At 48.2% G+C, this 14,684-nt stretch overlaps 1 protein-coding gene across 2 annotated transcripts in view; it reads right to left on the bottom strand.

The window, feature by feature from the left end:
• GCGR (glucagon receptor) overlaps positions 1-14,684 on the bottom strand; it is a 43,220-nt gene that overhangs the window by 16,437 nt on the left and 12,099 nt on the right. The window contains exons 1-3 of one of the 2 annotated variants that reach the window (XM_082211095.1): positions 917-1,032; positions 662-802; positions 460-556 (exon numbers count right to left, since the gene is read on the bottom strand). In XM_082211095.1, coding sequence (XP_082067221.1) covers positions 460-556; positions 662-715 — 151 coding nt within the window. In that variant the 5' untranslated portion in view covers positions 716-802; positions 917-1,032. Of the gene's footprint in view, positions 1-459; positions 557-661; positions 803-916; positions 1,033-14,684 lie in introns of those variants that run through there. The other variant, XM_082211094.1, reaches the window with a different exon arrangement.

The raw sequence follows: 14,684 nt of genomic DNA, 5'->3' as shown, positions 1-14,684 counted from the left end.
GCATGCACACTTCTTCAGATACACACTGTATCTGAAGTGTATCTGAAGTGTGTATCTGAAGAAGTGTGCATGCACACGAAAGCTCATACCAAGAACTAACTAAGTTGGTCTTTAAGGTGCTACTAGAAGGAATTTTTTTATTTTGACTATGGCAGACCAACACGGCTACCTATCTGTCAGTGTAAGGCAGTTTGCTATGCCCCTTAAGCTTCCAAAATTCTTGTCTTGTTTCCACAGCATGCACAGATGCATGTGGTTCTAGCACTCAGCTGCTCATTGCCTAGCAAGGAGGCTGAGCTTAAACAAACAAACAAGCAAGAAAAGCAGCTGGATGGAAAAACTGACCAGTGCCTTTAAATGTCCATTGCACTTCAGAGTGATAAATGTCCAACCTCCTCCTTGCCCCCATCCCTGACTTTGGTGCTCTGATGCCCAACCTCCAGGGGGTGCTTGTCTCACCAGTGGATGGTGGTAGAAGGCTCATGTTGTGGTAGCACTCTTCGCTATAGGCCTTCCAGCTCTCAAAGAGGAAGTCCATGATCTGGGCTGAGGATCCCTGAAGGAAAAAAGACAGCAGAAGGGAGGACCGGCCTGATATGTACGTGCCTGTCAGGCCTGGGATGGAGCGGGGCTGGGGAGGGTTGGGGACCAAGGCCCTTACCTGAGGGCACACCACCAGTGCCAGCAGGATACTGAGAAGACGTGGCTGGGACATCCCTCTGCAGGGCTGCAAAGCCGCATTGGGATGTTCCCAGAGCTGCTGGCTGCCTACGGAACGTCCTGTGGCCGGTTTAGCAGAGCCCTGCGAAGGATAAGATAGAAGGAGAAAAGAGGAGCACTTAAGTCTTGCAAGTTTCTGACTGCCCTTCTGCAAACTCTAGGCTCCAGTACCCTGGTTCCAAGGTGAATGACGCACTCTGCAACTGGGTTTGTTGGGCTACATCCAGGAAGGCTGTCTAGTGCCAGGAAATTCTGGGCTGACAGGGACCTGCTAGGAGTGAATATGGCCACCGCAGCCTCCGCCCAGATCAGGTGCTTGGTGCTTGTTGGTGGTTTGACCCTGCGTCTGGTTGGTGCGGGGAACCTTCTGACCCTCACTGCTGCCAGGAGGAATTGAGGACGCCCAATCTAGGGGGCTGCTTCAGATGCCAGTCACTGTAACAGGAGCCTGTTTGGGGGTGGGGAGCTATTTCAGGGCTGGATTTGGGTGCAGGCCAAGTGCCCAGGGAGACTTGATCCACTACAATGCAGCACGGGGGGGGGGGCTGCCCTTTTCTTGCTCGTCTCCTCAGAGCACCAGCATGCAGAGACTTCCCTGCCCCACAGGCAAGCTTGCCAAAGTCTGCAGCCGGTGCTGGGGAGCAGCAGGTAGCCCAAAACAACAGAGCATGAGAAAAGAATCCCAAAGCCTTTGCATAGCTAGGCTAGACAGTGGATCTCTTCTACAGTCATACCTTGGATCCCGAATGCCTTGGTACTGGGACGTTTTGGCTCCCGAACGCCACAAACCTGAAAGTGAGTGTTCCGGTTTGCAAACGTTCTTTGGAATGTCCGATGGGGATTCCGCGGCTTTGGATTGGCTGCAGGAGCTTCCTGCAGCCAACCAGAAGCTGTGCTTTGATTTCCGAACATTTTGGAAGTCGAATGGTCTTCCGGAACGGATTCCGTTCGACTTCCAAGGTACGACTGTACTAGCAAAGGGAAACATGGGTGCCTTTGGGGATAGGATGAGCCCTCTCATAGGACACCTCTGTCTATGGTATTGATTGGCAAAATAGCCTTGCCTTGTGGCCAGAAAACAGCAGTACTTTGGATTAGAAGGCAGGTATGTGAGACAGAGAGAAAGAGAGAGGGAGACAGAGATGTGGGGAGTGGGGAAGATAGCAAAGAGTTCTGGAAATAATGGTTGCATACACAGCATACATTTAAAACACATTCCCCTTCTCAAAAGAATCCTGGTAACTGTAGTTTGTTAAAGATGAGGGTAATTGTATCTCTGTAAGGGGTAGACGACAGTTCTCTGGATTTGGGATGTGTCTGTGAAATGTCTGTTGAATGTAGGCAGTACACTCAGCCAATGTATCTGGGATCCAGAAAACCAGCATTGTGCTGGTGGTTCTGATGTTGTGCTGTCTGCAGGGATCCAGCAAAGGGCAGTGTAGCTGTGCTGTCTGTGGGGTGGTGCAGGCAGCGACAGAATGCCACACCGAGGTACCAGGGGTCTGTGTGTGTGGTGTCTGCAGTAGGCAGTGCACGTGGGAAGGAGGGTAGGGCTGTTTGCGCCTTGTGTAGTGGGTGAGATGAGGCTTGCTGAAGAGGACACATGCCCCGCGATGCCTGGAGCCCTGATCTGCTCATGGACAGTGGCTTGTGCATTCCATCACCATGACACTTCCTGCGCTCCAGCCAGCAGGGACTCTCCTGATACAGAGTCAACTTCTCCCCACCAGTCCGTGTCTAGGAAAACATTTCATGGGGGAGGGAACGAGGGGGAATGTGCCAGTAGTGTTGCCCCTGGTCTGTTTACAGCTCCTGGCATAGCCAAGCTTAAGGCCAACCAGGCTGTTAATCATTAACGCCCTCCAGGGATCTCCTGGCTCCAGATGAACCCAGGGATGTTGTTGCCTCCTAACCCCACAGCCTTCATCCTACTGCCGACAAAGGCCCCCATGTGTTCAGAAGGCTGGACTCCTTGGCTGAAAGACTGTGCTCTGTGTCCTTGTGGACGGCTGTTGGGCAATGCCCGCCGTGCTGGCAACCCATCCGGGATAAACTCAGATTCACACCAGAGCTAAATCCTTCAATCCCTCTCTAATCTGGTTAAAGGGCTCCTGAATGGGATCACAGTGCTCCGGACACAAACCAAGTATTCTTGCCGTGTGCCTTGGAACAGACAGGCCATGCCTTTGGCCCAGATGCGGCCGGAACTTTGCTGGGATTGCGAGAATGACCTTCCGGCTGTCCTGTGAAGCCAAAAATAAGCACTTGGCCTAAAAATGCCTGTTCTGCCCTAGAATGAAAGGCTCCTCGTGATCCACTAGGTCCATTCTTCAGCATGCGCTGAGCAAGAAACAATGGAAAGATCCTTGCATACGGAGGGCTTACTTTCCCAAGGGCTACTTCCCAGATTGCCAGTATTTACAGAATCTACACAGAACTCACAGGACCCTCACTGTTATGATATAGATTCAGCTAGCTAGCCGTGTTGGTCTGACGCAGTCGATATAAATAAAAAAATTAAAAAATTGTCCAGTAGCACCTTAGGTAAAGGTATAGGGACCCCTGACCATTAGGTCCAGTCGTGGCCGACTCTGGGGCTGCGGCGCTCATCTCGCTTTATTGGCCAAGAGAGCTGGCATACAGCTTCTGGGTCATGTGGCCAGCTTGGCTAAGCCGCTTCTGGCGAACCAGAGCAGCGCACGGAAACGCCGTTTACCTTCCCGCCGGAGCGGTACCTATTTATCTACTTGCACTTTGATGTGCTTTCGAACTGCTAGGTTGGCAGGAGCAGGGACCGAGCAATGGGAGCTCACCCCATCACTGAGATTCAAACCGCCGACCTTCCGATCGGCAAGTCCTAGGCTCTGTGGTTTAACCCACACCAACTAAGTTTGTTTTGTGTGTGCATGCACACGAAAGCTTATACCCAGAACAAACTTAGTTGGTCTCTAAGGTGCTATTGGACAATTTTTATTTTTTTTTATTTGTTATGATATAGAGACAGAGAGATGGCAACATAAAAAAAAAAAACCAGCGGTGGGGGAGCTTTGTGAGGCCATTGGCCAAATTCCCTTCTCAGCAAACTTCCATGGGGCCACATTCCAGTGTTGGGCAAGGCCAGAGGCCAAAGAGGGCAGAGCAATGAACATAAACAATTCCTCTGTACAGTAGACTAGTGTCTAGTCACCTTCACACACCCCTCTCTGTTCGCTACCCAGACAACCAAGAGGCATTATCAAAGTGCAAGGACACATTCCAGCCAGGCAAAGCCACTCATGGAGGGTGCAAAGCAGAGCCGGTGAGGGTTGTGGCCTGGGGAGGATCCCAAGGGCCAAGGAGAGGGCCTGGGGGCTGCATTTGGCCACTGAGCTCCCCCACTCCTGGAATAGGTTGTGGCAATATACAGCTTCAGAATTATTTTTCAAAATGTGAAATTCCTTTGGCAGGAGTCAGGGCAGTGATGGCCTCAGCTGATTGTCAGGGCTTTCATAGTTCTGTTTGTAGCGCTATGTGAGCCCCAACAATCAGCTGACTATTGGGCACAAATTGCAGAGCTCTCTGCATGGACATGTGGACAAAAAGAGGGGGTGAGAGTCATCTGGTGCCATAGTGATGTTAGGTGATTGAGAGGTGGGGCTCTATTGTTGCGTCAAGTACATGTTGTTGAATACACCAGTTTGGGGTGGGCATTCTGCCTCTCCCCCACAGTAGTTAAAAAAAACACAGGCGATCCAGTTCCTAGATCTTCTGTGTCATGTCTAGTTTTGTCCTGACAGTTGTAGTGCCTTTTGGACTATGAGGATAGTTCAAAAACTAACAAGGCCATTATAAAATCACAAACAGAAATGTGCTTCAACACAAACAAGTCTTTTCTTCCATATAAGCACCATTCGCTCACTTATTCTGGAGAATGTAGGCAACATTCCTTCTAAAGTTCCTCCATATTTCTCTGCACTGTCGGCTCATAGGCAGTCATTCTTACATTGTACATTGCAACTGCAGCACAAAACTTTCGGGCAGCACTACGGCCTTACCCAGTTTTCAGGTGGCATTCATGGATGTGGCTTGTGTGTGATCCTTGCCCCTGCCATTATATCTGGCTAACCTCCCATGCTCTCCTCTGTGCTACTCTGCTAGTGTTCTTGGGTGTAAATGGAAAACCTCGAAGTTTTATTGCTGCTTTCTCAATTTCATCAGTCCCATAAGGATTGCACCAAGTGCAATTTCCAAGAAATAAGGCTGGAACTAGCAAAACACTGGTAGTCTTGGAGTTAATAATAATAATAATAATAAAGTACATAAAAATTGGCGGTGGTTGTCTGAAAGCATTTGGAGAGCATACTGATTTGTAGAACTGAAAGAAGTTCTGGCATTTGGATACACGCCAGTTTTTAGATTCTCGAACATGTGCTTTCAAGATTCTGCTCTAGATTCATTCTGCACTTCATTCTGGAAATGCATACTTTTGATGCTCCAAAAAGAGAATCCTGAGAGCCAAAGCTAGAGCTTGACTGGTCAGGAAGGAACGAGTGGCGCATGTCCAATTTCCCCTATCTCTAAGGGACATTTTGAAACCTTTCAGAGCTTGTCAGAGGGACAATAACCAGCACATAGTCTGGAGGGCTGCTCCCAGGACTATCCCTCTATCCCTCCTCCCCTCCTTGTGTGGTTATTTTTAGCCCTGGGAAATCATGTTTCCTTAGAGCAGTCCCTAATTGCTGCTTCTGTTTGGGAGCTGGGAAGCTCATTGATCAGGAAGCCAGCAGCGCCAGATGCTGCTTTCGCTCCTGGGCTGAGCTTTCTCCATATTTAGATAGTAGGACAGACAGATGCGTCTGTCATGATGAACCTTGCCTTGGTGGCAGCAGTGTGCAAAAGCTTTTGCTGGGGATGTGGGCAGCTCTTGCGATTCCAGATCACATTGGCCCAGGTCCCTTGCCTGGTGATGATCCCTACTGGAAAACTTATCTACCTGGCAATATCCACCCCACCCCAATGCCACCCTGTGGAGCCAGGATTTATAAGAGAGAGTTCCCCACCTGCATGTTCCTTCCCCACCACTGGAACAAGCCCCCTTGTGTTGCCTCTCTCAGACTGTGCCCAGGCTCCTGGCCTCAAAGCTGACAGGAAGAGACTCTTCAACTGGATTGCGAGTACCCCTGGTTGTTGACCCACGGCTCACTGCCCCAGGGAGCCCAAGCCCTCTGAAGTGGCTGTAGTTCACATAGGAATCACTTCCAAAAGACAGTGGGATGGCGGAGGTGAGGAACCAGTCCTACTCTTCTTCTCCCCAAAGGTGAAGGCGGACATTTCTCCTTATTTTAGTGTTTTAATATTGCTCTAAATAAATAAACGGGACGCAGATGATGCTGTGAGTTAAATCACAGAGCCTAGGACTTGCCGATCAGAAGGTTGGGGGTTTGAATCCCCGCAACTGGATGAGCTCCTGTTGCTCGGTCCCTGCTCCTGCCAACCTAGCAGTTTGAAAGCACATCAAAGTGCAAGTAGATAAATAGGTACCGCTCCGGTGGGAAGGTAAATGGTGTTTCTGTGCGCTGCTCTGGTTCGCCAGAAGTGGCTTAGTCATGCTGGCCACATGACCCAGAAGCTGTACGCCGGCTCCGTCGACCAATAAAGCGAGATGAACGCCACAACCCCAGAGTCGGTCACGACTGGACCTAATGGTCAGGGATCCCTTTACCTTTACCTAAATAAATAAATAAGTGTCCCTCCCTTGCCTGAGAAGCCCCTGCCCCGAAGGCACTGGAATGCCTGGCTCATTCACGCACCACAAAAGCAGCAGACTTCCAAAAGGCTGAGTGCAGAGACCTCTGGCCTAGATCCCTCCTCTGTACAAACAGCTCCCGTTTGTCCTGATGTCTCCTCCCTGCCACCCCTTAGCCCAGCTGGACAGATCACCCTCCTGGCTCAGAGGAGCCTCTTCCTGCCCCCAACCCCAGCTGGGTTGGAGAGGGGTTTTCTGGTCTCCGGCCAGCTCTGTCCTCAGCCACCTCCTAATGCTTCAGGGAAGCTGCAGGACTGCCCAGGACCTCCCTTGTTGTCCTCCAGCCCCAGACACACTCCTTTGGCTCTGCCCCATAGGGAAAGAGAGAGGGAAGGGGGGGTCCATTTGTCTCCCTGCTTGACCCAGCTGTGATTCTGAATGATGTTTTCCCTGCCAGAGTGGCCTCTCTTTTCTGTGCTTGGCTAACGTACTCTAATTAGTATTGCAGGCTAATGACCTTGGTCCCTGGAGACCCCAGTGAGAAAGCGCCTGGCTGGAGCCACAGTTGCAGTAAGGACGTATCGCTCATGGGAACAGAGCAAGCTGCAAGATACAGAGGCAGAAGTTGCCTCCATGCTCTGGCCACAGGAGGTGTACCTGCAACGATGCACAAAAAGGGAAGAAGTTCCCACCAAAGAAGAATGGATAGATAGATAGATAGATAGATAGATAGATAGAAAGATAGATAAATAAATAAATAATAGATAAATAAAGGGATGGCAAAGTTAACAGCTAGAATCAGAGAACCTGGTGGGTGATTGCTTTGCGGAAGAACAGAAGAACAGAAACCTGTTTTGGACTATTAAAAGAAATATTATAGTATGATGAAATCATGATCAGGATTTGAACTATGAGCAACAGAAGGAATTAGAGATTATTGTATTATTGTTATGATATAAGAGGGAGAAGCTAGGGTACAGCAAAGGGGAGTAATAAAAAACACCAAGGAAAATGAGGTGGGAAATCGACAAAACAAAAGAAAAAATATTATGTATTGGAATGTATATGTGATTTTTTTTTTGAAAATTTAATAAAATATAACCAAGAAATGGGAAAAAGGAGCCTACCTGCAGTGTGTACATTTCCTGTTATATTATAAAACTTAGTGGGTGGGAATGGGGCTGTCATTGTACCTAAACTTCATCTGTCTCACGGGTTTGTTGTCAGAATAAAACAGTACATTGTAATCTGCTCATAGTTTAAGATCAGGCAGAAATACAAAGAAAATAATGCATAACTCATTCCGAATCTGACCGGACACAGGTTAGAGCTCAACGTCGAGCCTACCAAGTGGCGATAGCGACGGCGAAGAAGAATTTCTTCACCGCCTCTATTGCATCTGCAGAAAACAGCAGCAGGAGACTTTTTCAGGTGGTTCACAATTTAGCGGAACCACCTGCAACATCGGGGCCCAGTACGGGCCACATGTTCTCCTGCAATGATTTCGCAAAGTTCTTTGCAGATAAAATCGCTCAGATTCGGGAAAAAGTAGACTCCACCGTGGGAGCAGGGCCGGGGCGGGAGAGTGCAAGAGTTCTGTCTAGTCAAGTTGAGTGGAATCAATTCCAATCTGTTACCTCCGAGGATGTGGACAGGCTGCTTGGACGAGTGAAACCAACCACCTGTCTCCTGGATCCTTGCCCATCCTGGCTTATAAAAGCTAGCCGGGAAGGACTGGGCGATGGGCTTCGTGGGGTGGTGAATGCTTCCCTCCGTGAGGGAGCCTTCCCAGACCTGCTGAAAGAGGCGGTTATTAAACCGCTTCTTAAAAAACCATCTTTAGATGCGGCCACGATGGCCAATTATCGCCCAGTCTCAAATCTTCCATTCTTGGGCAAGGTGATTGAGCGAGCGGTTGCCGAACAACTCCAGGCACGCCTGGAAGAAGCGGACCATTTGGATCCCTTCCAGTCGGGATTCAGGCCTCATCATGGGACTGAAACTGCCTTGGTCGCACTGGTTGATGATCTCCGGCGGGCTAGGGACAAAGGTGAGAGCTGTTTCCTAGTTCTGCTGGATCTCTCAGCGGCGTTCGATACCATCGACCATAGCATCCTTCTGGACCGTCTTGGGGGGCTGGGAGCTGGGGGCACTGTTATACAGTGGTTCCGCTCCTTCCTCCTAGGCCGTGTTCAGAAAGTGGTGGTGGGGGATGAGTGTTCAGACCCCTGGGCTCTCACTTGTGGGGTGCCTCAGGGTTCTGTCCTCTCCCCCATGCTTTTCAACATCTACATGCGGCCGCTGGGAGAGATCATCAGGAGGTTTGGGCTGGGTGTTCATCAGTATGCGGATGATACCCAGCTCTACCTCTCTTTTAAATCAGAACCAGTGAAGGCGGTGAAGGTCCTGTGTGAGTGTCTGGAGGCGGTTGGAGGATGGATGGCGGCTAACAGATTGAGGTTGAATCCTGACAAGACAGAAGTACTGTTTTTGGGGGACAGGAGGCGGGCAGGTGTGAAGGATTCCCTGGTCCTGAATGGGGTAACTGTGCCCCTGAAGGACCAGGTGCGCAGCCTGGGAGTCATTTTGGACTCACAGCTGTCCATGGAGGCACAGGTCAAATCTGTGTCCAGGGCAGCTGTTTACCAGCTCCATCTGGTACGTAGGCTGAGACCCTATCTGCCTGCGGACTGTCTCGCCAGAGTGGTGCATGCTCTGGTTATCTCCCGCTTGGACTACTGCAATGCACTCTACGTGGGGCTACCTTTGAAGGTGACTCGGAAACTACAACTAATCCAGAATGCGGCAGCTAGACTGGTGACTGGGAGCGGCCGCCGAGACCATATAACACCGGTCTTGAAAGACCTGCATTGGCTCCCAGTACGTTTCCGAGCACAATTCAAAGTGTTGGTGCTGACCTTTAAAGCCCTAAACGGCCTCGGTCCAGTATACCTGAAGGAGCGTCTCCACCCCCATCAGTCTGCCCGGACGCTGAGGTCCAGCGCCGAGGGCCTTCTGGCGGTTCCCTCACTGCGAGAAGCAAAGCTACAGGGAACCAGGCAGAGGGCCTTCTCGGTAGTGGCGCCCGCCCTGTGGAACACCCTTCCAGCAGATGTCAAGGCGATAAACAACTACCTGACATTCAGGAGACATCTTAAGGCAGCCCTGTTCAGGGAAGTTTTTAACGTGTGATATTTTATTGTATTTTTGGTTTTTATGGAAGCCTCCCAGAGTGACTGGGGAGGCCCAGCCAGATGGGCGGGGTATAAATAATAAATTATTATTATTATTATTATTATTAGTCATGAGAGCTAGAAACTCTGGGTGAGAGCTAATATTCCCAGCAAACTGAACTAAGCTAGATGAGCACTCTTATCCACATTAAATGCACCAGTTTAAGAGATTAGCACCTTGTAAGGTTTAATTATCATAACGTAGTCACCTGTGAAATGTTATACAACATTTAATAGAGAAGCTTTCTACCAGTCAATTTCAATCTCATTTTCTGTTTCTTTGCCTCAGCAAATTAGTCAATTATCTGCTGTTATTCCCCCTTACCCTTCGTCTTAAATTTCCTTAGATAATTATTATTAAACTTTATTTGGGGGTTGGGAGCCTTTTTTTGCTTTCAGAAATTGCTGCAGCTGTGATAAACTGCAGAAACGCAGTGAGGCTTTTGTATTGCAGAAGAACTTTCGGTGCCAATAACAAGAGTATTCTAAATGAAAACGCAGTATCATCCTCAATCTTAGCTTGTGTTGTTGCCAGTAAAGGAGAGAGACTGCATCAGTTCTCCTTCCAGAATGGGAAGGTTGAGTATATATTTATGCTGAATCTGCTGCTACTTGAGAAATTCAGATACACCCCTGTCCAGAGATGAAAATTTGTTTTTTAAGATCTCTAGGCCGCTCTTGGTGGTTTCCTTGTGAAAACGGCTCCAGGAAATTTGGGGGCTGCCCACTGTTACACAAGTCTTGGTCACTTCTAGCCTGGAATGTTGCAACACTATACATGGGGCTCTAACACTGGTCATCTGCCTCAGAAAGAAACAGACTCCAATTCTAGAGAAATAACTCAATGTTGGCAACAACAAAATAGCTATCCTGCTTTAATGTGGGTTAGATGAAATGGTCTGTGAGGTAAGTCAAGGAGCAGGAGGATAGTTGTACAGAGAATATGTTACAGGCTTTACAGAAATAAATAGCTTAGGAGTATCATCAGTTATTGTTGGGAGAGTCCCAGGATGCTTTGCAACATATGCAACAACAGGGCATGCTCACACTGTCCATTGCCAAAGGAAGATGGAGAGCATTACCAACAGGAGTATTGTACAGTGGTACCTCAGGTTAAGTACTTAATTCATTCCTGAGGTCCGTTCTTAACCTGAAACTGTTCTTAACCTGAAGCACCACTTTAGCTAATGGGGCCTCCCACTGCTGCCGCGCCGCCACCGCGCGATTTCTATTCTCATCCTGAAGCAAAGTTCTTAACCTGAAGCCCTATTTCTGGGTTAGCGGAGTCTGTAACCTGAAGCGTATGTAACCCGAGGTACCACTGTACTGCAAAGTACTTAAAGGACATGAGGGCACGAGCCAATGCATAAAATTTGCACAAAATATTGTTTTAAAGTTTAAAAAGAAGAGGAGGGAAGAAGGGAGAGGAGGTCCAGAACTGGTGCAAAAGACCTGGGCCTCTTGGATTGCCCCCAAACAATACCCATAATTACAAAGGAAATCTGATCACAAGCATTAAACCAACAGGTATCTCTGTCTTTTCCCCCTTCCTCTTAGGCCCCTAGGGCCACCTATTCCTCCAGTACTAGATTTGATATCCCTGACCCAGCTGGCTTCCTACCATTAGCCCCAAGCTGGCTTTGCAGAGCCATCTGGAGACAGTTTTGACCTACATGCCTGGCACCAGAGGGAGTTCTCTGGGTTCTGACATATCAGACAGGAGGTAGAGGTGAAGCAAGTGCTTGAAATTTAGTTGCTGAAGAAGATGACTGATGAGTATAAGGCTACATCACTACAGCAGGATTGTTTTCAGAAGGCCACCAGAATCTGCCTTCAGAGAGAGATGATGTCTTTTTCGCCTGCTGCCTAACTTTGACAACTCAGCCAACACTGGCAAAAACTTAATTGGTCCAAGGTAGTCTAATCCATCATGTTTTGGGTGGCAAGGGTGATAAATGGGGAGGCTGTTGCTCAGGCATGGTAGTCCCTAATAATCCATTGTACTGTATTCCTATAGTGTTGTCTGTGTTGTTCTTTTGTGACTTAGTAACTCCTATCCAGGCTTGCCAGATCACATTCTAGAGCTTTGTTGTATGGATCTCCAGGTTGTGATCTGGCAAACCTACTCAAATGTCCTGGTGTGCCCCACTCCCCAGTTCACTCTTCACGTTCATAAAAAGTTTGAGGCTAACTCTCATACGTGATATACAGAACTGAACTAATGATGATACCCAGCCATCTGTGGACAGAAGAGCAGATGTATCAGAGACCCTTCAGATGTCTTCTATTGTGCATTCATTATGATTTGTGCTCACAATGGGGCAGTTATATGCAATCTGCTTTCAGCACTGTTCATGCCTGCAAAATGTCCACAATCAGTGCATGTCCCATAACTTACTGCTGAGTTCCTGTATAAATCACATCAGAAGTCCAAGGCTGCAATCCTAAGGCTTGTGGCAGAGGACAAATGAAAGCAGTTCATCCACCTCATCCTACCTGTGTCCTGCTGGGCGCTCACCCCTCTTGCACTTCTCCATCCTTTCCCATTTTTTAAAAAAACAATTCCCTCTCATTGGCAACAATAGTGTGCAATTGTGCACAATGGGGCGTGGCTCAAGCACCCTGGGATTCCCTTCTTGTGTAAATAGACCAGAGGCACAAGTATTGAATCATGATCCTAAGCTAAAAACCTCTGCAAAATAACCTTCGGCCTTTGTGACTGTAAGCAACAACTTATTCATCTCCATCAAACATACTACCAATGTGTCGCAAGATAAGGGGCCAGGGAGTGTGCGTAGGACAACAACAAATAACCTTGATAGGTCAGGCAAGTCACTGTGCACATACCACTGGGCCTCAGGTTTGTTAGCCAATAGGAACTGGGAGAAAATTACCTACACCTGATGACGAGTTAGACCCTAACTGTGAAAACAGAACCTATCTGTTAATCCTCTCCCAGATAAAATTTCCTTGCTACCTTTTAAGCACAAGCCCATCCCATCTGACTGTTCCTTGTTACCATTTCAGAGGACAAGGGGGAAAAACACCCTAAATATATTGCCTAGAAAAATTTGCCATAGGGTGGGAGAAGTCCTTGCCTGAATTTTAGACAACACTATAAGCTAACCTTTCACAGAATCCCATGTAAGGAGTACTCTGTGCACAGCTCTCGGGCTTTGGGAAATGGATGGAGTGGCCCTGAATACACCTTCAGCCTGGTAGGCCAGGCCACTGCAGGATCCCTGAGCCCCCTAGGATTTCAGCCGAGCTCTTCATTCTTCCTATTTCTGCTTTGTCCTCCACAAATGATGAAGATACCCCTCTCTTCTCATCTCACAAATGCACTGCTCATCAGCTGCTAATATAGGATCAGACTGGAGACCCTGAAGAATTTATTTGGCAAATGTAGGCAGCGGGAATCTGTCCATTATTTCCTCTCACATTCTCATTTTTTCCAATCTTAAATTCACTTCTCCACATTTCCACATTGGCCTGCATTTTTTTTTAAAAAAAAGTGGTACCTCAGGTTAAGAACTTAATTTGTTCTGGAGGTCCGTTCTTAACCTGAAACTGTTCTTAACTTGAGGTAACACTTTAGCTAATGGGGCCTTCCACTGCTGCTGCTGCTGCGCCGCCACCGTAGGATTTCTGTTCTCATCCTGAAGCAAAATTCTTAACTACTTTCGGGTTAGCGGAGTCTATAACCTGAAGCGTCTGTAACCCGAGGTAGCACTGTACTGGTTTTAATATGTAATTGTTTATAGTTGTTTATAGATTTTGAGCCAGTGTGTTAGAGTGTCAGAGTAGGACTTGGGAGTCCAGGCTTCAAAACCCCACTTAGCCATGAAGCTACTGAGTGAACTTGGGACAGTCATCATCCCTAAGCCTAACCTACCCCAATGGTTGTTCTGAGGATGTGAGAATCATGCTTGCCGCCTTGAGTTCCTTGGAGGAAAGGTGGGATATATATGCAATAACAACAAATAAATGCATTTATTTGTGTAAACCACTCAGAGGTTGTTTATGGCAAAGGGCATAACAGAAATTTATTGAAGTAATGTAGCACTGCTGAATAAATTTACTGAGGAGTAAATAAAATAAAATCCTTATCACCTTCCATCTCAGCTGCTCCAAGACAACTGTCTACTCCCATCCCTGGCTGGCACTATTCACAATTCGAAGAAAAGGGCCAGGGAATGGATGCCTGCTTAATGCACATGTTGTTGCGGCAGAGATTCCTCTATGACTTGGAAGCCATGGCACTTCCACTGATACAGTGGCAGGAAATACGCATGGGAAGCATCCCTCTCCAGGAGACTCTACCTGGGCAGGGACATTCCCTTGTTTGCTTGGATATGGGTATCAGAGATGCACTGGGCCCCATCCTGCAGGGTTGGTCTTTCTTGGCCTTTGGCTTTCTGGCAATTCAGTAAATAAAACCCTAGCCCAGCTGTCCTGGAGGAAATCCAGGTAACAAGGCCATCTTTTCTTTCTCTGGTCCTGCTACTGCCTGTGTACAATGTGCACTGGGCTTATTAACTTGGAAGGGACAGCAGTATAAACATCCCTTTGAAAACACAGGGCAGGAAGTCTTCAAAATGCAGTGCCCCATCTTCCCAGAGGAACCCCCCTGCAGCAAACAGAACAACTGGTCCAGAGTACAGGGGGAAATGGCCTTGGGTAAAGGATTGGAGGGAGTCTGAAATGTTCTGTCTGAATCCTGCTAAGAATCTTAAGCATTGCCTTGCTTCGATAGACCAGTGGGCCATCTCATCTGGTACAGTGGTACCTCTGGTTGCGAACGGGATCCGTTCCAGAGGCCCGTTCGCAATATGAAAAGAACGCAACCTGCAGCGGCGCATCTGCACACATGCGGGTTGCAATTCGCCACTTCTGTGCATGTGCTTGATGTCATTTTGCGCCTCTGCGCATGCGGCGAAACCTGGAAGTAACCCTTTCCAGTACTTCCGGGTCGCTGTGGGACGTAACCTGAAAGAACATAACAT

The sequence above is a fragment of the Podarcis vaucheri genome, assembly GCF_965113315.1.
Source record: "Podarcis vaucheri genome assembly, chromosome: 2".
Taxonomy (NCBI): Eukaryota; Metazoa; Chordata; class Lepidosauria; order Squamata; family Lacertidae; genus Podarcis; species Podarcis vaucheri.
This window is presented reverse-complemented; position numbering and strand designations above follow the sequence as displayed.